Source organism: Scardinius erythrophthalmus (genome assembly GCF_964197995.2).
Source record: "Scardinius erythrophthalmus genome assembly, chromosome: 19".
Taxonomy (NCBI): Eukaryota; Metazoa; Chordata; class Actinopteri; order Cypriniformes; family Leuciscidae; genus Scardinius; species Scardinius erythrophthalmus.
In genome coordinates this window covers 3,440,691-3,464,788 of record NC_138239.1, presented here as the reverse complement: position 1 = coordinate 3,464,788, position 24,098 = coordinate 3,440,691, and the positions used below count along the sequence as shown (strand labels likewise).

Below are 24,098 nucleotides of genomic sequence, written 5' to 3'. Positions count from 1 at the left end.
AATCGCCTGGCGCTCGTGTTTTGAATCAGTATCGCTAACATAACACAACGAATTTCCCGCAGAAATCCACCAGTCCCACTGGAGTTAAAAACATTATTACCAGCTTACCGTGTTGAGCTACGGCAAGCAGAGAGTTTAGAACACTGGCTGGTTATGTACTTGCCCAAACATTTATTTTGGATCATTTTTAACCCAAAAAAGTTACGGACTAAAGAAATTTTAATACTTCAACTTAATTTGCGATAATTCTGTAATTGGCTAAGGCTGTGCTGCCGAACAATTGCATATGACAAAAAAAATAAGATGCTGTCTAGGTTTAGCAATTTAACATCTTTCCAGGACAGCATCATCAAAGAGACATTTTCACAAGAACAAAACTTCAAAATTGTAATTCTGAACACACTTCTATGTGCCCCAGGCCACAACATCCAGAGATCTGCTAAATGATACTCCGAATCTGAAATCTGTAGATGCAAAATTGAGAAGTGCACGGTTCACTTGCTCACTAATGCGAATGGGACTGGGTCTATGGGGGATATTGTACACAACCCTGGCTGTGTGAGATGGTCATTTGGGACATCCTGTGCCTGGAGATAAGATGAGATTGTACGGCTCTTTCTCCCTGTGATACGCCTCAAAAATTCATCCAGTCTTATCGCTGTTATGAATATAGTCCAGCGTTTCAGAGATGTTTCAGAAGCGTGTCTGACTGACACAGAGGGGACGTATAAATCGAAACCCGCTGTCCGTAAACCCTAATACGGCAGGACTGGAAACGGTTTTAACTGGTTGTGTGAAGTCGGGCCCTGCGGGACTTTGTTAAAACACTGCGCTCGTTTGATGTGTGCCATTTCACTACTTGACAGTCACTTTCTCTGCCACTTTAATTTCTGGGGCCCGGGCAGCATTCAACCTTAGAGATGCTTGTGGGAGCGATCAAATGTGTCTTTGATTCGGCGAGGACCGCTTGGAGAGAAGGAGGCTTATACGTCCACGGCTCAAGGCCTTTAATCCCTGCACTTCTTCCCTGCCCAGTGTGGCGAATCTGTTTCTCTGTCTGTTCACCGCAGGATTCATCAGATTCATCATTTAACTGCATTCAAAGAGGCATCTACACTGTAACGTTTAATAATAGATCACATGCATGGCTGAAAGTATGTGCACCCCCTTCGAATCAACAGGTTTGCGTGAACACCTTAATGACAAATCTTAAAATGAACATTATTCCGATCTCGTGTCGTTCCATGAGTTTTTATTCTTAGGTGAACTGTCCCTAATGCAACGACATACAGTGATATCATAAATGTTTTTGTGTGTGTGTGTGTGTGTGTGTGTGTGTGTGTGTGTGTGTGTGTGTGTGTGTGTGTGTGTGTTAGACATTAAAAAACAAACAACTAATTAATAATAGTAATAAAAATAAATAGTAATAATACTAATAATTATTATAATTATTCAATTGAATTAAAGAAGTAATTATTATTTAATGTACTTTTTATTTATTATTGATATTATTATTAATTAGTCGTTGCTTTTTAAACATGTTTAATAAAAACAAAAACTAATTAATAATAATACTATTAATAATAAATTATGGGAGGGGCGTAAATCACAAATGAGTGATTATGGGCTAGGTTGATGTGGGCCCTTAAGACCAACATACCATAAAAATTTCTTCATCCTCGGTGCCACGGTTCAGGTAGTTATGTTGGAAAAACTGCATTTTTGGGGTTTGGGGGGCCCCAGCTCGGGGGGGGGAGTGGCCCCCGGGGACCAAACGAAATTTTTCCGTACAAGTCTAGTGGGGCTACATGCCCACCAAATTTCATGTTCCCCGGTGTTTCGGTGTCCCTGGTATCGTTGACGGAAAATTCAGTAGGTGACGAAAAAAAAAAAAAAAAAAAAACTTTGACAATCGATTATGGGCTAGGTTGATGTGGGCCCTTAAGACCAACATACCATAAAAAATTCGTCATCCTCGGTGCCACGGTTCAGGTAGTTATGTAGGAAAAACTGCATTTTTGGGGTTTGGGGGGCCCCAGCTCGGGGGGGGGAGTGGCCCCCGGGGACCAAACGAAATTTTTCCGTACAAGTCTAGTGGGGCTACATGCCCACCAAATTTCATGTTCCCCGGTGCTTCGGTGTCCCTGGTATCGTTGACGGAAAATTCAGTAGATGACGGAAAAAAAAAAACTTTGACAATCCCTATATGACCGCTTTCGCTAGCTACACTAGCGGCGGTCATAATTAACTGTATCTGAAATAAAATGTATAAAAACGTATAATTACATTTTCTATTGTTTTATACAGATAGTTCCCAGCATTTCTCATTTTCATTTAGTTTAACTTGGTTTAACTTGACTTTAATTGGACACTTTCAGACAAGAGAAAAATAGCATATGTGACTGTAAGCAACACTGTTAGAGATCAATCGCTGTCACTGTACGGTTATATAAAACTGAACGATGACTATATGAGAGGGGTCACTTGTGATATTTTCAGAACACAATCTGTTGAAGTGGTTTATGCAAATGATTGGTGCTTCAAACACAGTTAACCAGACATCGTACTGTATCTTTAAAGGTACACTTTTTTTAATGTTGAAATCCTATATATTTTTAGGGATGTTGATTTAAAGCGTTAATTTAATTAATTGGTTATGGAAAAAAATAATGTGTTAAAATGATTAGCATAGCCCCGCCCCATTTCCTACAGTTGATTGGTGACGAAACATGTGATATTGATTCCTTACAACACAAGAAGTTAATATTGTGTTGTATTTTGTGTAGAAAATTCTACGTTGAATCAAAATATTTCTTTCTAAAGCTACTTTTTGTAATCATCACCAACCCCAATATTTACATAAACCCCACCCCCGGAACACGATTTATAGATTATCATGAAGATAACGCCACATCAGCTACATAAATTCCTCAACTAACCATTCAGAAATGTCCTGTTGCTTCTACATGTTGTCACTTCTTCTTGAGTCTCTCCATCATTGTCTGACTCCGGTTTGAACATAAAAGGCTAAAAGTTTTTGATATTTTCAGTGGATAATCTGTGTGAGGTACAAGGACACAAGCCGTTGAAGCTCCGCCCCCTGTGCCGGGAGCAGCAGCTCATTTGCATTTAAAGGAACAGACACAGAACGGTGCGTTTTTGCTCACCCTCAAAAAGTGAAAACTTTAACATGCTATATAAAAATATCTGTGGGGTATTTTGAGCTAAAACTTCACACACACACTCTGGGGACATCAGAGACTTATTTTACATCTTGTGAAAAGGGCATTATACCACCCCTTTAAGCATCTTTTGATATATTTTTCAGACTTAATATCTTATGCCATTTTGCTTCTCAGGTTAAATGTATCTTGATAGTAGAACATTTAGATATTTGTACTGGAAAACCAGATAAAATGTGTGATTCTTTTCAACTCACAAATGATGCATAATAAACTGATAATGCAGGAATAAACTGTCGCTACAATTACAGCTCCAGTCAAATGTGATTAGTCTTTAGCACAGGTGAAAACATCCGTCCAGACTCAGAACTGACAATGTGTCTCAGTTCTGACGGGTTTGTTCTTCTACTCTTAATGCTGATGTGTGACTTTAGGTCAGCGGAGACAATGAGACTCAAAATTATGGACATTCAAAATCAGTAATTGCCCATCAGAGGTCACATTTTTCCGGCAGAAGTAATTTATGGAATATATTTAGCATAAATTTCCACATGAAGTCAAAGTTTCATTGTGCCAAAGAAATCATTTTTGTTAAAATACTGCAGTGGGAGGCATTTACTCTCCAGAAGTTTTCATTTGAACAAACAGCTGATAATAGGATCTTGTGCATTTAAACCAAATATGTATATATATATACATATTTGTTAATCTATGTAAGTACTATGGTATGGTTATAGATATCATGACACATTTTAAGAAAATAATTAAGATTTTTTATGTTTTTGAAAGAAGTCTCTTCTGCTCACCAAGGCTGCATTTATTTGATTAAAAACACAGTAAAAACAGTAAAATTGTGAAATATTATTACAATTTAAAATAACTGTTTTCTATGTGAATATATTGTAAAATGTAATTTATTCCAGCGATTAAAGCTGAATTTTCAGCATCCGGGTACTTTTTGCCAACTCTTTTATGAATACTGTGACTTCACATACTGTTTTTTTGCCTACTATATAGTTGGGAAGTATGTGATTTCAGATGCGGCCATTGTCTTAATGAGTGAGTCATTGAATCATTCATTCAACCGATTCATTCAAACGGCTGATTCATTCAGGAACAAAGCATTTGACTGTCTTAATGAGTGAGTCATTGAATAATTCATTCAACCGATTCATTCAAATGGCTGATTCATTCAGCAACAAAGCATTTGACTGTCTTAATGAGTGAGTCATTGAATCATTCATTCAACCGATTCATTTAAACGGCTGATTCATTCAGGAACAAAGCATTTGACTGTCTTAATGAGTGAGTCATTGAATCATTCATTCAACCGATTCTTTCAAACGGCTGATTCATTCAGGAACAAAGCATTTGACTGTCTTAATGAGTGAGTCAATGAATCATTCATTCAACCGATTAATTCAAACGGCTGATTCATTCAGGAACAAAGCATTTGACTGTCTTAATGAGTGAGTCATTGAATCATTCATTCAACCGATTCATTCAAACGGCTGATTCATTCAGGAACAAAGCATTTGACTGTCTTAATGAGTGAGTCATTGAATCATTCATTCAACCGATTCGATCAAACGGCTGATTCATTCAGGAACAAAGCATTTGACTGTCTTAATGAGCGAGTCATTGAATCATTCATTCAACCGATTCGTTCAAACGGCTGATTCATTCAGGAACAAAGCATTTGACTGTCTTAAGGAGAGATTCTTTGAATCATTCATTCAACCGATTCATTCAAACGGCTGATTCATTCAGGAACAAAGCATTCGACTGTCTTAATGAGTGAGTCATTAAATCATTCATTCAGCCGATTCATTCAAACGGCTGATTCATTCAGGAACAAAGCATTCGACTGTCTAAATGAATGAGTCATTGAATCATTCATTCAAGCGATTTGTCAAGGGGCTGATTCATTCAGGAAGGAAACACGGCTGTGTGTTGCTCAGAAACGTAAAACACTCCTGCTGTGGCTTTGTTTGAAAATCAAGCACAAAAGAGGCAATACTGTGTCTAAAATGTACTGTAAGTCACTTAATATTATAAAATATTTGTAATCGTGCTGATTTTTGGAGAAAAAATTTAACTCTTTGTGTGATATTGTTTAACTAGGCCTATATCAAATAATATAAATATAAAAGACAAAAAGTCATACAGGGACATATGTACAGTATTGGACTAAACACTTGTTGTTTGGTTTTTGTAAAGTGAGCAACATAGTCTATGAGTCTACGACTAGTCTATGATGTCAGATCGCACAATATTATTATCATAGACAATATAATATAATGAGAATATGATTATATGCAGTGCAACAATTGCAGGTTATCACTTTTTAAATCTGTTAAAGTGTTTTTTCCCAGTTTAGCGGTGTCTGTTACCTGATGCAGCGCCCCGATGATCCTGCGTGTCTCCTGGTAGATGACCTCTGACCCCCAGTGAGGGTTGAGTCGTGTCAGGTGTCTGGCCAGCCGGTTGTGTTCTCTCACCCAGAGCGTGTGCAGGACAGACAGGGGCAGGATCTCGTTCACCCTGCTGTCACCCGCCGCGAAACACTCGACCCGCTCCGACCCGGGACCCTGGAGGCACGCCGACCGGACCGAGACAAAGGGCAAGAACGACCTTCCCTCATCCGTGTGTATAACATTGACAGCCAGCAGACCCTCGGAGCCGGAGAGGTTTCGGAGCGTCTTCTCCAGGTCTGCTGAATGCCCGTAGACGGTTGAAGCGTCGATGAAGGACGACACTGAGTTCATCTGCTCTCGCTGGGGCTGGGCGGTCAGACAGGCCGGGGAAGAACGGAAAAACGGGAGACAGCTTTTATTCCTGGACAGTTTATCATCCTCGGGAATCTGTGTGTGTAAGAGAGAGAGAGAGATTGCTGTGTGTAGAAGTGTTTCTAAACCAGTTTGCTCACATTCTGTTGGAGCTAGAAGATTTATTGGTAACACTTTACAATAAGGTTCGTTAGTTAACATTAGTTAACATGAACTTATAATGAACTGCACGTATACAGCATTTATTAATCTTTGTTAATGTTCATTTCAACTTTTACTAATACTTGATTAAAATCTTGTTAACATCAGTCAATGCACTGTGAACTAACATTAACAATTAACAGCTGTATTTTTATTAACTAACGTTAACAAAGATTAATAAATACAGTAACAAATGTATTGCTCATGGTTAGTTCATGTTAGTTAATACATTAACTAATGTTAACTAATGAACCTTATTGTAAAGTGGGCTGATTTATGAAAGTGAGAAGGCCTAACAATATCAGCAAAATCAAGTGATGAAAATACCCAATTATAGCAATAGTTCACCTAAAAATGAATGTCATTCGCCCTCATTGATATCAAATAATAGTGCATGAGTCATTGACTTTTATGGCTGGGTGATATTTTGAATATTCATTTTGGTGATAAGCAAACATTATGAATATTGCATGTGCTTTCTAGTCTGATTTATCCAGAGATGGTTCTGATACTAATGTTGAAATGACTTTCCTTTGATTAAAATGTATTTTTATTACCCAGCCCTGTAATCATGGCACTTTAATTTTCTGCCGTTTTTCTGTGTTTTTCCACTTAATTGTTGCTTGGAAGAAGAAAAAAATCATAATAATCATACAGGTTGTAAATGGCACGAGGCTGCAGAAATGACAGAATATTAATTACTGGCTGAACTATATTCCTCATATGAATCTATTCATGTGCAAATTATCAATGAGAGCTAAATCGATGCAGTAGGATGCTTCTGAATATGCATAAAGATCAATATTGAGCTGAAACTAAAAAGCATATTTGCACATGACTCCATGTTTTATTGCCTTGCTGCCTTGTGTCTCGGATGTGTTGCTAATTTGTTCACAAAGTACACATGCACACAACATCCATTCTGCTTTGTGATGCATCGTAATAATGAAGTTGACAGTTAAACGTGCACTTGCGAAATCCCAGTGTTTAAATTCCAGTTTCGCTTTGCGTTTTCCTCATTATTGGAATTTCACATTATGGAAGCAAAATGCAATGTCATTTCATGTTGAATAAACAATTACGCTCTGAATCTCCTGAGCTTTGGAAGAGCAGAAACACGCTCCTCAGGGATGGACTCACTTGCAAAATTGATCACAAATCTTTTTATTTTCTGTCTGTCATTTATGATCGGATGCCGAGAGCGGCCGGTCTATCATGAGTATTAGTATGCAGTATGCAGTGTATGGCTCAGGGTGGGCATGAATAAAAAGCTATTTTGTATATCTATGGAAGTGTCCTCCTTGCCTCTGGCTGGGGACAGTGAGATTAGTTACAAACCGGCACAAACTCCCAACATTTTTATGAGCATCTGGAGCCCCGGAGGATCCAGACCGGCCAACAAAAAGGTGCTGCCGCGACCCCAGTTTTCAGTGGCGTTTGAGGTTCGCCGGAGATAAAGAAGTAATCAATGAGATATATTTTCTTTTTAATTATAGTGCTCAGCCACATTCCCCGGATTCATCTCCGTTGTTCCGAACCAACAGTCCTGAACTGTCCTCGGAGTCAAATATATTCCCACCTCTGACTCATCAGACAAAGCGAGCGCTAGACAATGACGTCCCCCCTGAGGAAACGCATGGCATTTTATCTGTTTAAACGAAATGAACTTCTGTCAATGAATTCTAAAAATGAGAACAGTAACCTGCTCCTTGACACGGGATGTCAACGCGAAAGAGATAATTCTAATGAAATGTCTGGGGGAATGTCTTATCCAGTCAATAGCAGAAAACAAGCTGTCGGTGACTCTCAAATGAAAAAAGATGTTGCTCATGATTAATAATACAACACCAGAGACAGTATGAGCAGGAGACTCGTAGAATAATGAATGAGAGCCATCGTGACGCTCGATATATAAAGCCCCGCCCTTAAATTTAAAGCGCCAATCGCTTTTGTTTTTGTCAAAGGCATACACAAAAAAAATTTTTTTTTGAATAGATCACTTAAAAGTTCCAATTAGAACTTGTTAAAGGGTTCTATGTTACAAATGGTCTGTATAGAACCTATTGGGATGGATTGAAGTTTTGTTTTAAATTCCAAAACATTACTTTCAACATTAATGAATTAAATACTTAACATCAATACATTTTAATATTTGCCTAAAATATTTAAATATTTATTTACTAACTTTTTAGCCTATAAAGAACCCTTTTGTGGCTCCCAAATATTATATAATACAGTATTTTATATATATAGCACAGACTGGTCTTTTTGTTCTAGAACACATTAGCTTTATCAACCAGTGTTGTTATAAAAAATAATAATTACTACATATATATATATATATATATATATATATATACACACAACACACACACACACACACACACACACACACACACACACACACACACACACAATAAATAAATAAATATATTTTTATATTATTATTATTTTTTTTTTTTTAACAACACTGGTTGGTAAAGCTGATGTGTTCTAGAAAAAAGACCAGTCTGCGCTATATATATATATATAATACTGTATTATATAATATTTGGGAACTAGTCCACTAGTACACATATATATTTTTTTAAATAAATAAATAAATAATAATAAAAAACATTGTATGATAAAGGCACATAAGATTACTTAAATGAAAACTGAAAAAAAAAAAAAATAAAAGCTCTCTAAAAATATTAATAAATACTATAATAGTATTTAAATAATAAAACACTTAAAATTGTTTCAACTTACAAAAAGTATTTGTGCTGCCTTAAAATTTTAAGTTTAGCCAACTCAAATATCCAAATTGTTGGATATGATGATATATGGATATGATATGGACTAAAAAATGGTTTAATCCAATCCAATTCCTTTTAACCTCTTGACGATCCTCAATAGCTTCTTTAGTTCAGCAAACAAATCGCTCGAGTGCACTGTAAAAAGATATTGTTGGTTTAACGTAAAAAAGTAAGTAACCTGGTTGCCTTAAAATTTTGAGTTATTTGAAATTAAAAATTTGAGTTAGCACAATGAAGGAGATTGGTTTAATTAACATACACTCAAAATATTATGTTATGACTGATTTGACAAAAGATAAAAAGTTGTGATAACAAATCATGAAAATATTTGTACAGTTTTTTTTTTTGCACAACCTGCAAAAATCGCTGGATGCCATTGCTGCTTCTACAAACCGCTGATCAATGCTCCAAACCAACACGTTTGTTGACACGTTTCCTGCCTGGAGTTTTTGTTGCAAAAGTACGTCACCCTGTCTGACTGGTTGGTTGAAGGACTATCCAATTGCGTACAGAGTCGTTTGAACTATGCCCGTTGATCACGCCTCTTGTGCAGCAGAAAATACAGAGCACACTCCCCAGACTAATGTTCAGTCTTAAAAGACTGGGTTTGTTCTGGTGATAGCCAGACTAGGTTATACCTGTATGGGGAAGCAGGGGTTGGCATTGGTGCAGGTGTTCAGACAGTCCGCAGTTCGGCTGGAGCTCTGAGGTGTGAAGGAGATGTCATGGTCGATGTATTGGCCCCAGTCCACCAGCATCTGGGAATAAACCTTATCCTCCAGGACGAACTCGCTTGAGCCACGCATGATTTTATTACTGACTTCTCGAACCTTAAAATACAGAAATCAAATCAAAAGAGACCAGTTACTCTCCCACTGCCGTCATCATTTTTACACTCAAACACTACTGAACATAAATACATAGACATAACCTGATTTTATATTTTCTGAAGGTGCTTTCCTCGATTTAAAGTCAGAGGATTTCACCTTTGATAATTATAAGCTGAAGGTTAATACTTAATGTTTAACCCTGTAAAGTCTGACATATGAAATAATCTATTATGAAGAATGAAAAAAATCTATTTTTTTTTTTAAATGTAAGAGTTTATTAAAACCTTAGACAAAAATTATGAGTATCATAGGTTTTTATGGCTCATATAGTATGATATAGTGAGAATATAGAGGGAAAAACAGCTCAGTTTTATTCAGAGACTCAAACTGAGCAAAAATATGCAATTTGGTGCAGATGTTGATATTATGTAGACAAATTATGCGATGAAATTTTGACATAAATATCAGTCGGCACTCTATTTCTGCCAAAAAATATGTCTCTGTAAGATGATGCTTAAACGCTTAGTTTTATGATCAAAACTCTGTAGTTTTAAAACATATAATGCAATGCAATACAATGATGATTGAGATATGAACAAATAAACCTTCCTTGAAAGCCTGATGATTATGTGATGCGCATGATTTTTTTAAAAAAAAAACAAATGATCTATGAATCATGTAAACCTAATTTGCTTGATCTTGAAATATTAGTAACAATATAATTTAAAATATCAAAAATCAGTGAAGATTTCACAGCAAAAAGTCACCATGAACCATGAGGCTGAAGGTAGACATTTGTACAATCAAGGCCTTTTGCTTGCTAAAAAGTGTAAAATCAATCCGACGAGAAGGCAGAAAGTTGATCATGTTGATCATTTAGAGGCCACAGAAATTTGTGTATGAAATATGATACAGTAGGCTTTATAGGGTTAAAAAATACCCTTTCATAACCACTAACTACAGTAAACTAAACAAAAGAAAAAACCCTTTGCACTTAAACTGTTCTCAACACCATACCTTAATTTGATGCAGTTGTGCTTGAACATATAAAACATTGGGATTTGCTCTGGTAAATAAAATAAATGCATGAAAACGACCCCTGATATGTTGATGTGTGTGTGTGTGTGTAGTCAAGGAAATCTCATTATACCCCTCTGCCAGAGTTTGTTTACCTGTTAAAATGTCATTAAAACCACTAGCAATTAAAGCGCTATATTAGACGGAAGTGTTTTTGCGAGCTGTCTCTGCACTATGTGAGATGTGACAATATGAACATTTGTCATGAAACTTCTTGCACTGAAGTGCTGCTGCCTTCGCCTCATTAAAAAAAATAGTTTCAGTGAGACACGATGGCAGAGATGCTCGTTTTTCTTTGAATTTGGAAAGTAGAAGTTGTGCATGTTTAAAACAGCGTGCATAGCTTTGCATTTTTAATGCGATAATAGAGCAGGGAAAGGCCAATGTGTCACAGGTAGATGTGAGATCAGGCTGTTTAATATGGAACGGTTTCTCAAGCTTATTTGGCAGACGTTCACAGATTTTTTTATTATAAATCTGCTTATATGTATGCAAAGCAAACAAGTATGCTATGATTTGATGCACGACATCACCAAGCTCTAATGCTCTCTCAAACTCTCTTATCAGTTCATTCACACCATTTCCTGAAAACCATTATGATTATGACCACCATCATCAGTTTATTACTTAATGTTGGTATTTTTGTCTTCTTTTACAGTACAAATATCTAAACGTTCTTACTTGAGAAGCAGAATGACTTAAGATATTATGGGAAAATGTATCAACATTAAGTGAGTTTATGCTTAAAACAAAACAACAACAAAAATTGTCTGCAAATGGGATAAGAAAATGAAAACAGAATACATAGGAAAAACAAGTTTATTTTTCTGACCTCACCGGCAGATATTTGTTCTTGTTTTCAGCAAAAACTCACTTGATTTTAAATCTTTTTTTCAGTGAACAGACTTTTTAAGTATTATAATTTTGCTTCTCAAGTAAATGTATCATGAATATTTAAGAATGTTTAGATATTTGTACTGAAAAAAGACTAAACTAAACTAAATAAATAATAAAAGAAATAAAATAAAACAAAATAAAGAAAAGAAAAGAAATAAAATAAAATAATAAACACAATAAAAAAAATAATCTTGCCATAACCACCATACATATTGTGAAATGACCATAATTATAAATTACTAGGGGTGTTACAATATATCGTGTCACAATATATCGCAATAGAAAAATGCATCAATATTTATTGTGGATAGTGACAATATGTATTGTATATAATAGTATATACTTTTAGTGTCAGTACTACATTAAACTTCTATTATATAATGTTGAATATAATGTATAATAATGCAATGGGGGAATATTTGTGTGTCCTGATAATACCAGTTGTCTGATGTTACCAGTAAAAAATGGCCTACATTATTTGAAATATATCTAGTCAGTGACGGAGTGCAAGCATATTCGTCTAAAATAATTCTGTATTTTCAGCTTCAGAACGATCAATATTTTTATTCTGGTGTCACCATTGTCTTGCGCATTGGGTTACCAGCATCAAGTCCAAGCCTATTAATTTTAATCAACAATAATTTTTTTCTTAACGTTTTACCATATGTCTTGGAGTTTTGCAATAATATCGTATTGTGAGTTCAATATCGTGATATGTATCGAATCGTGAAATGAGGGTATCGTTACACCCTTATAAATTACCATTATATAGAAATGGCCAAATTGCCCCACAAAAAAAAAAAAAAAAAAAAAAAAGTTGACAAAAAGTTTTACAAGTTACATGTTTAGGCTGGTCAAATCAAATCAAAACAAATCAAAGGAGGTGGGGCTTAATGTTCACAGAAGTCGAGTGTGAATTCTAACCCACTCAAATCAGGCTGAAAAACTGTATTTTTCCATATTGGTGTCAGTGTTGTTTTATTATTTACACACCATTATAGTATATTCATATTTTGAATGAGCAGGTTTAATGAAAAAAAATATATATATTTCTATAGCTTTATTTTATGTTTGCATAGCATTTGCATATTTCATTCAAGGTAAGTCGTTCCCTCTAGTTTTTAGGCCTAATAATAACATCTAGCAAAGGGACTACCAATGAAAACTAGCATTCGGGATAAGTCAAGTCAAGTCAAGTCAAGTTTATTTATATAGCGCTTTCCACAACATAGGTTGTATCAAAGCAGCTTCACAGTAATAAAACAATACATCAATGTTTGTTTCTAGTGGAACGTCCACGTTTGGTAATGCTGATCAATAGTATCGTTGATTGATTAATTAAATTAAATATTCCCAAATATCCCCAACTGAGCAAGCCAAAGGCAACAGTGGCAAGGAACCGAAAAACTCCATCAGGTGACCTAATGGAGAAAAAAAAACCTTGGGAGAACCCGGGCTCAGTCGGGGGCCAGTTCTCCTCTGGCGTTTATGAACTAGAGGTCGGATTTAACTGTAAGATTAAAAGTATTATATGAATGCCTGGCTGAAGAGATGCGTCTTTAATCTAGTTTTAAACTGGGAGAGCGAGTCTGAGCAACGAACAGTATCAGGTAGGCTATTCCAGAGTTTTGGAGCTAAATGTGAAAATGCTCTCCCTCCTTTGGTGGATCTGGATATCCTAGGTATGACCAAACGCCTCGAATTTAGTGACCTTAAAGAGCGCGATGGATTATAGGGCGATAGAAGATCCGTTAAATAGACTGGAGCTAAGCCGTTTAGGGCTTTATAAGTCAGTAGCAATACCTTGTAATTAATACGGAACTTTATAGGTAGCCAATGTAGTGATGATAAAATTGGTGTTATATGATCATATTTTCTTAATCTAGTTAGAACTCTAGCGGCGGCATTTTGGACTAACTGTAGCTTGTTTATTAAGGATGCAGGACAACCGGCTAATAAAGCATTACAGTAATCTAGTCTCGAGGTCATGAATGCATGAACTAACTTTTCTGCATCAGAAACAGATAGCATATTACGTAGCTTAGCAATGTTTCTAAGGTGGAAAAAGGCTGTTCTTGTAACATATGAAATATGATTTTCAAAAGACAGGTTGCAGTCTAATATAACACCCAGGTCTTTTACTGTAGAGGATGAAGTAACAGGACATCCTACGATGTTAAAGTTGTATTGTAAGAGGTTTTGTGGGTGGTTTTTTGAACCGATGATTAGTACCTCTGTCTTGTCTGGATTTAATAAAAGAAAATTGCGCGTCATCCAATCTTTTATATCTTTAACACACTCTGTCAATTTGGATAATTTAGCGTTTTCATCTGGCCGTGATGAAATATAGATTTGAGTGTCATCAGCATAACAATGGAAACTAATTCCATGTTTCCTTATAATATTTCCAAGTGGCAGCATATATATTGAGAATAATAGAGGGCCTAACACAGATCCCTGCGGCACTCCATAGTTTACTGGAGTTATGATCGATTTTTCTCCATTTAAATAAACAAAATGGTAGCGGTCAGATAAATACGATCTAAACCAGCTTAGTGCTTGTCCTTGAACACCAGTATAATTTTGTAGTCGATCTAAGAGTATTGTATGATCTATAGTATCGAACGCAGCACTAAGATCAAGTAAAACTAATATTGAGATACAGCCTTGGTCAGAAGATAAAAGTAAATCATTTTTAATTTTTACAAGCGCAGTTTCAGTGCTATGATGCGGCCTGAATCCAGACTGAAACTTTTCATAGATGTCATTTTCTTGCAAGAAAGAGCCCAGTTGAGCGGACACAGCTTTTTCTAGTATTTTAGACATAAAAGGTAGATTTGAAATGGGTCTATAATTTGCTAGATTATGTGGATCTAATTGTGGTTTCTTAATGAGAGGTTTTATAACTGCCAGTTTAAATGTTCTTGGAACATAACCTAAAGATAAAGACGAGTTAATAATATTGAGGAGAGGCTCCTCCACTATAGGTAACACTTCTTTCAAAAGTTTAATTGGTATAGGATCTAGTAAACATGTTGTTGTTTTAGATGAAGTGATAAGTTTATTTAACTCTTTTTGTTCTATAGTTGTAAAGCATTGTAATTGTTCTTGCGGGGTGATAATTGAGGCTGAATTATAAGACGCAATTGAGGATTGAACGTTTACAATTGTGGTTCTGATGTTTTCTATTTTCTCAGTGAAGAACTTCATGAAATCATTACTACTAAACTGTAACGGAATATTTTGTTCAGGAGACATCTGTTTATTTGTTAGTCTAGCCACAGTGTTAAATAAGAACCTAGGATTGTTTTGGTTGTTTTCTATTAGTTTGCGGAGATGCTCAGCCCTGGCCTCTTTTAGGGCCTTTTTGTAACGTGACATACTGTCTTTCCATGCGATTCTAAAGACCTCTAAGTTAGTTTTTTTCCATTTACGCTCTAAATTACGGGTTTCTCTCTTTAGAACATGCGTAGTATTGTTGTACCATGGTGCTTTACTTTTCTCTCTAACCTTTCTTAATCTAATGGGTGCAACAATATCCAATGATCCAGAGAGAATGGTGCTCATAGTGCTAGTTAATTCCTCAAGTTCATCTGTTTGTTTAGGTTCACTGAGCAGCTGAGACAGATCAGATAAGCTATTTGAAAAATTATCTATGGTAGATGGAAGGATTGTTCTGCCTAATCGATAACGCGGCGCAGCATGACATATTACAGGAGTACGTAATATGCAAGTTACCATGTAATGGTCAGTGACATCGTCACTTTGTGGAATGATATCTATATCGGTTGGATCGGTTCCATGTGATATAATTAAATCGAGTGTATGATTAAAACGATGAGTTGGTCCGGTAACGTTTTGCTTGACCCCAAAGGAGTTTAATAAATCTGTAAACGCAGCCCCTAGCGCATCATTTGAATTATCTACGTGGATATTAAAGTCTCCAACAATTAATGCTTTATCGAAATTAACTAATAGGTCTGAGAGAAAATCTGCAAACTCTTTTAGGAAATCAGCGTAAGGCCCAGGCGGTCTATATATGGTAGCCAAAGCTAGAGATAATAGGGATGTTTTTCTAGCATCTAAGAGCGTAACATTTAGTACAAGTACTTCGAACGAAATAAACTTATAGCCCGTTTTCTGAGTAACATTGAGAATATCTCTATAGATTGTTGCAACACCGCCGCCACGACCAATCAGACGGGGCTCGTGCTTATAGGAGTATCCTGATGGAGTAGACTCATTTAGACCAAAATAATCATTTGGTTTAAGCCAGGTTTCAGTAAGGCAAAGTACATCGAAGCTATTATCTGTGACTATTTCATTTACAATAACTGCCTTAGGTGTGAGTGATCTAATGTTTAGAAGACCTAGCTTTAGAAATTGTTTTTGATTACTAATAGCAACATTTTCTGGTTTAATAACAATTAGATTTTTTCTAGATCCTGCAGTAGATTTATTATTTAATCTCACTAAACGAGGAATAGACACAGTTTCTATGCAATGTTCTACACTATTTATATCAGTTAAATTGGTGCAGCAGAGACTATGATTTGGACTTTTGGTTACTAGTCAAAAGGTATTTAACATTTTGGAGATGTTATCTGACAGAAGATCCGATCCGAATCTGCTTGGGTGTAAGCCATTAGCACGGTAAAGCCTAGGATGCTCCCAAAACAGATTCCAATTATTTACAAAGAGTAGTTTCTGCTCATTGCACCATGACATTAACCATTCGTTTAGCGCGAATAATCTACTAAACTTTTCATGACCTAGACGGTACGTGGGAAGCGGTCCTGACACAATGATCGTTATATCAGGCGATGTGCTGCGTACCGTATCGATCAGATTCCTGAAGTCTTTCTTCAGAACTTCCGTCTGGCGCAGCCTGATGTCATTCACTCCCGCGTGCAAGACCACAGTTCCGACGCGCTCGTTATCGTTCAGAATCTCGGGAACGCGAGCGGCGATTTCAGAAACACGAGCACCAGGAAAGCAGTGACTATGCACCTTACTTTTATTTAACGTAGCGTGTACGTGTCGAACGATGGAATCGCCAATGATCACAGCATCGCGTTCTGTTTCGCGAAGAGGGGAGAAGCGGTTTTGTGTGGATATCTCGAAAACCGGGAGGGTCGGAGAGAGTTTTCTTGGTCTAGGCCTGACTCGCGTCTTCCGCTGCGGAAATATCCAGGCTTCGTGGTGGCATGTTGGAGCCGGAGTGAACGAGACCATGGCTGATCGCGACCTCGACGCTCGCCGATGTTGAGAAACGCACGGAGTAGACGAGGTCGGAGTCAGCGGGTTAGTAACGTTAATCTCTGATTTGTGTGCATCCGCGCGTGATGTTTCAAGAGCCAAACGCCGGTCTATCAGCTCGGCCTGTCTCACTAAAAGGTCGTGGATCTGTTTCTCAACAGCTTCCAGCTCAGACTGCACCGCGTGCAGCTCAAATGTGTCTTCACCTGCACCAAAAGGTAGACTACTTACATCTAATATATTCGCCATTTTAACAGATGGACAGTACGTTAAGTTAGCAATGACGCTACCAGTGATGCTATCAATATTAATACTAATTTATGGCTGAAGTCTTGGATATAATCCGTCTTTTTAGTGGTACGGTGTAGAGTAGACGCACGATAGACGAAAAAAAAATGTTTGTTTGTAAATGAGTGCGGAGAAGACGCGTTCAGCCGTGATCCACGGACGTAACCTATAAGAGTATCCAGCGTTGGATCACTAGGCTTGAGACACGTCTGCTTAACAGTCCGCGTTGTAACTATGAGGTGAGGAAAAGTAGAAAATGTTCGTTGTAAATGAGTTTAGAGAGAAATCAAGAATTATAAATCAATCGAGCTCCAAAGACAACAACGCGTTCAGACGCGACGCATGCGCATTCCGCATGCGTTAGATAATTTGGGTACATTTACATTCATGAATGTTAATTAATGTGCATGGTCCCTTTTTTAATTTAAAGCTGTAGTCCGTAACTTTTTTGGGTTAAAAATTATCCAATTTAAATGTTTGAGCAAGTACATAACCAGCCAGTGTTCAACACTATCAGCTTGCCGTAGCTCGATTCAACACGGTAAGCTTGTAATAATGTTTTTAACTCCAGTGGTACTGGTGGATTTCCATGGGACATTCGAGCATGTGTTTGCGTCATTACGTCACATCTGTCCACATAAAGAAGAGTCTCGGCTAGTATAGGCTATATTGCGTCATTACGTCACATCTGTCCACATAAAGAAGAGTCTCGGCTAGTATAGGCTATATTGCGTCATTACGTCACATCTGTCCACATAAAGAAGAGTCTCGGCTAGTCGGCTATGAGTGTGAGGATGCTGGAGGTGGAGATTTATAGCCTTTTCTCGCAGCACTTGATATAATTAAACTTAGCAATTTGATGGCGGATCCAGAAAGGTTCAAACGACAAACACCAGTGACAACTGGAGATTCACCCGTTGTAAAATGCTAAAGACTTCGGAGTGGCTACAGAAAAAAAGAGACTGCATCCGGCCCATGCAAAAACAAGGATAAATATCGGAAGGGCATTAAATGTAGTCACGCAGTGCTGATGTTATTAACATTAATAATTTGAGAACAAAGTATAATTTGCATGGTTTGACGTGATATGATAAGCGATTGTTAGATTTAATCGGCGTGATTTACTGCAATGCTTTTTTTCTCTTAGTTGGTCAGAACAAAAGTGGATGTTACTTGTTCAGACGACATTTTCCGGTGAAAACTCTTATGTTGGTCATACTTCCAAAAAGTAGAATCTGTGATTGCGAATGCCAGGATCCACACCGGCGCGGCGACTGACAGCCGCACATTCTCCTCAAAACATTGTGTTCATCCGCGCTGTGCCGTGCCGAGGCACAACCCACGTACAGTTGATAACTCCATGAATAACTGCAATTGCAGATTTCGAACAGAGATGGCGACAAAGAGGAAAAACTACGGACTGCAGCTTTTCAAATAAACAAATAAATCCCCCAGTGAATCATGTTATTCTGCACCCTAATTCTAGTCATTTCTTCCATGTATTTTGTGCCGCTCACCAGAGGAAGTGGGAAGCCGCTGTATTGGCGTCCGGCGTTCCAGCCTTTGGGTTGGTTTTCTCCATCCTCGTACTCCGCAGGGATCCATCTGGCCAAGCCGGTGTTGGCTGATCCCCAAAGCGGGTTCTTCCTAAACAACACAGTATGAATGGATGGGATCTAAAAGGTCTCACGGCATCACAGTTTTAAAGAATACAAGGAAACAGCGAAACAAACATGTTTATCTACTGTACTGTTGATTAAAGTACTGCATGTTTACTGAGAGCTCACAGGCAATGCATTATTTTGTCAATGCACAATGCAATATTCTCACATTATTTGTCCATCCTTGCATTGGATAAGGGCTGTAACACTTCATTGCATGATCTCAAAGATTACAGGACCTGACTAATATTGGCTTTGCATGCATTTCATATTCTGGCTCAATGCATAAATTCTCTCACTGAATATAAACAAATATTGAAATTTCTTTTCTCATTGAATGTTCTTTTTTAGTTGTCAATGCATTGTGCTTTTGAACTAACATAACAGGCACTTTCATATATTACTTACAAAACCGTCACAAATGCTTTTCTTCCTTTTTGTATGCATTTCTCTTATTTAGTCACAAACGTAGTACAAATATTACATTTTTGGTCACTATAAAAACTTCATGTATAACTAGAGAAGATGTGAGTGAAGTTTGCCTGTGCACAGTCAAGGAGGTTTATTTCTATAGCATTGTTTACAGCACTGACTGTTTTACTGTATTTCACTTTTATTAAGACTCTTTTAAAGCAGCTTCACAGTAATACACAGGAAGATAACAGAGTCAATGATGAATGAAGAAAATAGTGTCATTATTCAGCTTAATAACACTGTCTATGTTGTTAAAGTTGTTGTCAGGGCGTTGCTAGGGTATTCTGTGTGTTTTCGTATGGTCTCCAGTGTAAAAGAGTCCACCATCTAGTCTCTGTGATATTCTAGTGTCTAGATTTTGGATTGACAGATATTATATAGTTGGTCAAGCTCCAGTAATAATTATACAAGATTTGGAGAAATGTTTAAAATAGTTTTAAATGAAGTACAGCATGTCACACCATGTTCAACTACTCATTCAGAATCATTTAATCAGAGCTAATGATGTTTTTGCATTAAAAATATATAGATCATTTGATGCATCAGAACTGGACGGACATGGTACATTTCCTCCCGCAAATGTAAAATTAATGCTATAAATCTTGCAAGCCGAGCCAGTGCAGAAAACCAAAAATAATTTCCATGAAACTATCACATGCATTATAAAGAAAAAGTTGAGTTTATTCCGATTAAAATGTGTTTATATGATTGCACACAGCGTCAGCTCAATAGAAGCACGTCCTTCATTGCAGTTGAGGTTGAACTGGTAGATAAAAGAAAGCGGCCGTCTTCCGTGACCCGGGTGGGTGGGTATGAATATTTAAGGTTTAGACATTATTCTTATATTGTTTAGTGATATTCTCAGCTGCTGTTCGTCTGGTTAAAGCTCTGACCCGTCTGGAAGCGGGGTCATCTTATCATATCGGCCTGATTCTCTTCACAAAGGCCGCGGAGAAGGTAACCGAGAGTCTGATTCCTGTGCTTTCAGACTGCCTCCTGCTGCATTATGGATAAATGATTAAGATGGGGGTGAGATACCTGTTATTGCAGACTCCAGAGATGCTACGGTATTTTCCTCCTGTGGCGCAGGTGCTGGGCTGAAAACGCTGAGGGCATCCAGACATGTTTGCTATCCACTCCACTGCCTTCACCGAAAGGAGTTCTTGAAAAGGAGTTAATGTGTTTACGAGAGCAACTCAAACATTGAAGAGTAAACAGTGTGCCGAGGTCTAGCGTAGATGCGGCAGCTCTCATCAACTCTTGTGCATGGATTAAATCTGACATTTAAAGCACTTCGGAGATGCATTATTCCACAGTTATAGAGCTGGACAGAATCTCCCATACATAATAACACGCTAATACCCCGCAACGGCCCCCAAAAAGGGTTTAGACAGTTCATGCACACTTAAAAATCTCATTACATTAGATCAAGTGTCATCTGAGCTCAAATGCTGCAAGAGCTTTTACTAACCTCACTTCTGTTATCTAATGCGATTTACAAACTCGTGTTTGATTGTCCGAATACTTTTTGGGGTCATAGCAGGGTCATAATCAGACACTGAATGGGACAAGTCCCTCCCACACACTGATCAATAAGTTATGACAACATATGTTTTTACATTGCTTTAACTCATCAAAATATATTAAAGGGGTGGTATAATACTCTTTTCACAATATGTAAAATAAGTCTCTGATGTCCCCAAAGTGTGTATGTGAAGTTTTAGCTCAAAATACCCCACAGATATTTTTAACGCACCGTTTTTGTGTATGTCCCTTTAAATGCAAATGAGCGGCAGCTCCCGGCACGGGGGGCGGAGCTACAACAGCTTGTGTCCTGAAAATTTCAAAAACCTTTTTACGTTTAAATTTATGTAGCTGATGTGGAGTTAACTATCTTCTAATCATTGATTAGCATATTCTGTCTTGATAATCTATAAATCACGTTCTGGGGGCGGGGTTTATGTAAATTTTAGGGTTGGTGATGTCACTGACCCGGGAGGAATGTTGTGTAGTCCAGCCGTTTGTTGTAGTCCTTAAAAAACGATTTCTTTAAAAGCAAATATCTCCCTTTGCTCTGAACTTTGAGCGTTGTAACTTTGCAGTTGTTGTTTATGGTCAAACAGCAACATTACACACTAACTAAAGTTAGAAAAGTCAAATCATAATCAACCACCCCTTTAAGCAATTTCATTTTTTTTTTGAAAAAATTCAAGATTCAAATCAAATCAGTTGAAATGACCTAAACATCCAAGTTGATCATACTTAAAAATTTAAGGCAGCAACATTTGTTTGCAGTGTAATAATTAGAAATGGCCAAAATGTAATGTAAAAAGTTCGATTTTTAGGCTCAGTGGTTTAAAAGCACACGTCATTGTGAAGAAGATTGAGTTCTAGACACGGTTTACGACCTTTGGTCAAGTACGTATGCTCGCCTCACCTGACACAGCCAGTGATCTTCTCTGTCTCCTGTTCACCTTCTCCTTTAAAAGCCCTAAAGTCATGTGAAAGATCTCGGCGGATCTGCAGATGTGTTGTGTTTCTGATGATCCCTGTCTGGAGAGTGTGTACATCTGTGAAGGGGACGTCTGAGGATCTAACCTGCTATTCAGAGGAAAACACCATCTTTCCTCACTACATCCAGAGACAAAATGAGTTCAGATGATACCAGTGATTACAGGCTGTTGTTTACCCTTGTGCGGTTCGATTCAGCGCAGCGCTGACCATCTGAAGACTCTCTTGGAATGAAGATATAATCAAGCTCTCGGGAATGACTAGTTTTCAGAGAAAGTTAAAGTACTTAACACCACAAACAACCAATTGCAGATGTAACAAGGTATCTGTGAATATTATAATGCATTTTAATTAATGGATTATAAAGTACACTGTATTATGAATAACTTCATAATGCATTATACTGTATATAAAGGCAAAAAACACTTTTCTTCATGGTTATACGAACGTTCATTCTGCAAACATTATGAGAGACTGTTACATTTAAATGTTCTCTGAACATTCTGAATTCCAAGTAGTAACTTGGTAACAGTAAAATGTTAGACAAACGTCCAACTGAAACATTCCATGAGAACATGTTTTGAGAACATTATTAAAGACCAGATAACTTTGAAGGAACGTTCTATTAATGTTACTATAGAAGAATGTTTGTTCATGACTTTGAGAGTATCTTGCCAGGGGTGTGTTTCCCAAAAGCATCGTTAGCCAACTATGTTCGCAAGTTCCAGTGTTATCAGCATAGTTCAACGAGTCGGTGTTTCCCGAAACCATCATTCTAACGAACTTTCACAAACAGCATCGCAAAGTTGTGTGTTTACATTGTAAACATTTAGCGTTAATTTAAAAGAAGTTATTACTCCACCATGTGCGTGACGTCATAAACCAACATGGTTGAACAACCAATTTGCGACAGTACAGTTTCGGGAAACAGTCGTGACTAGCTAGTTGATTTCTTCAGCGATGCTTCGTACTATAGTAGTGAAGCAGCGAGTTACGGCATTGTTCGGGAAACACAACCCAGAGCGTTACTGACAGACTGGGAAGAGAGGAGCCGCAACAATGGAGAATATGAGGAAAATAATCAACATTCAAGCAGGAAAACCTGTTCTAGCAAGGTGCCAAACCAAAATCAAGACTTTGTAAAATGGCTTCTTTAAATGAATGTTCTCGGTCTTGATGTGAATGATTCATCAGTTCAAGTTCATGAACGTTAGCTACACACACATATATTATTATTAATATATTTCACTTGGTGCTTTTTTTATTACAGTATGTTGCAGTTGTTGCACGAGGCTGTGTCTGTATTATACAGACGTCAAGACAAATCCTCCCAGAAATCCACATTGTCATTGCAGATAAAAAGTGTTGGTGTTGAAAATTTAATTAAACTGCTCATGTCCTTCAGTGATATGAAAAATGTAGAATATTCAGATTCACTCAGGTTTTACATTAATGTAATGTCTCTAGGCTGGGCTTACGAATACGGCCCATAATTTGACGTCTTGGCATTCGTGCCTAGTTAAAGAACGCAGTGTTTTTTTGAGAAACGTCCCAATGTCAGCTCTGATTATGCGGCCCGCACAAGCGCATCAAAGCCGCGCTCTTCCTGTGGGGCCAAAACAGCACAAACACACCGTGAGACGCGTCTCAAAATCCAGACCGCTGTGTGAGATAATTCACACTCGGAAAGACGGCATTCCCCACTGGGAGAGAAACTGGGAGACATTATATAACATGCTTTCTAAAACTAACCAACAACCCATCTACTTTTTGCTTGAAGACGGTAACAGAACAATGCTGTCCCGCTCGGCATCTGACCCTCTTGTTATACGTGTCGAGACCTGCAATTTCTTGGGAAATATCCCAAGGGCCACCACAGGAGATGTCATTACAAAAATTTGGCTCCAGATGTCAGGTACCAGATGTGTTTGGAAAATTGGGTCTAAACTAAATGTCAGCAGGTACAAAATAACCCGTAATGAATCTGTCTCCAGCTGGCTGTAAGAATGAGACTCTGTGTTGAGTTCTGGTAATTGCCACCGAATCCCATTCGAAAGTCTTAGTTGCTACCATACTTGTTGTGAAAGAACAGCAATTACCCACAAATCATCAACATCGGGACTGGCGTTAC

At 37.5% G+C, this 24,098-nt stretch overlaps 1 protein-coding gene across 1 annotated transcript in view; it reads right to left on the bottom strand.

The window, feature by feature from the left end:
- Positions 1-22,180, bottom strand: part of tpo (thyroid peroxidase) — a gene marked incomplete at its 5' end in the record, with an annotated part of 44,300 nt that extends 22,120 nt beyond the window's left edge. Inside the window, 6 exons of the mRNA XM_081394306.1 lie at positions 5,576-6,046; positions 9,609-9,800; positions 18,839-18,968; positions 20,495-20,618; positions 21,894-22,054; positions 22,146-22,180. Of these exons, the coding sequence (XP_081250432.1) occupies positions 5,576-6,046; positions 9,609-9,800; positions 18,839-18,968; positions 20,495-20,618; positions 21,894-22,054; positions 22,146-22,180 (1,113 nt within the window). The remainder of the gene's footprint in view (positions 1-5,575; positions 6,047-9,608; positions 9,801-18,838; positions 18,969-20,494; positions 20,619-21,893; positions 22,055-22,145) is intronic.
- Between the last annotated feature and the right edge of the window lie 1,918 nt (positions 22,181-24,098).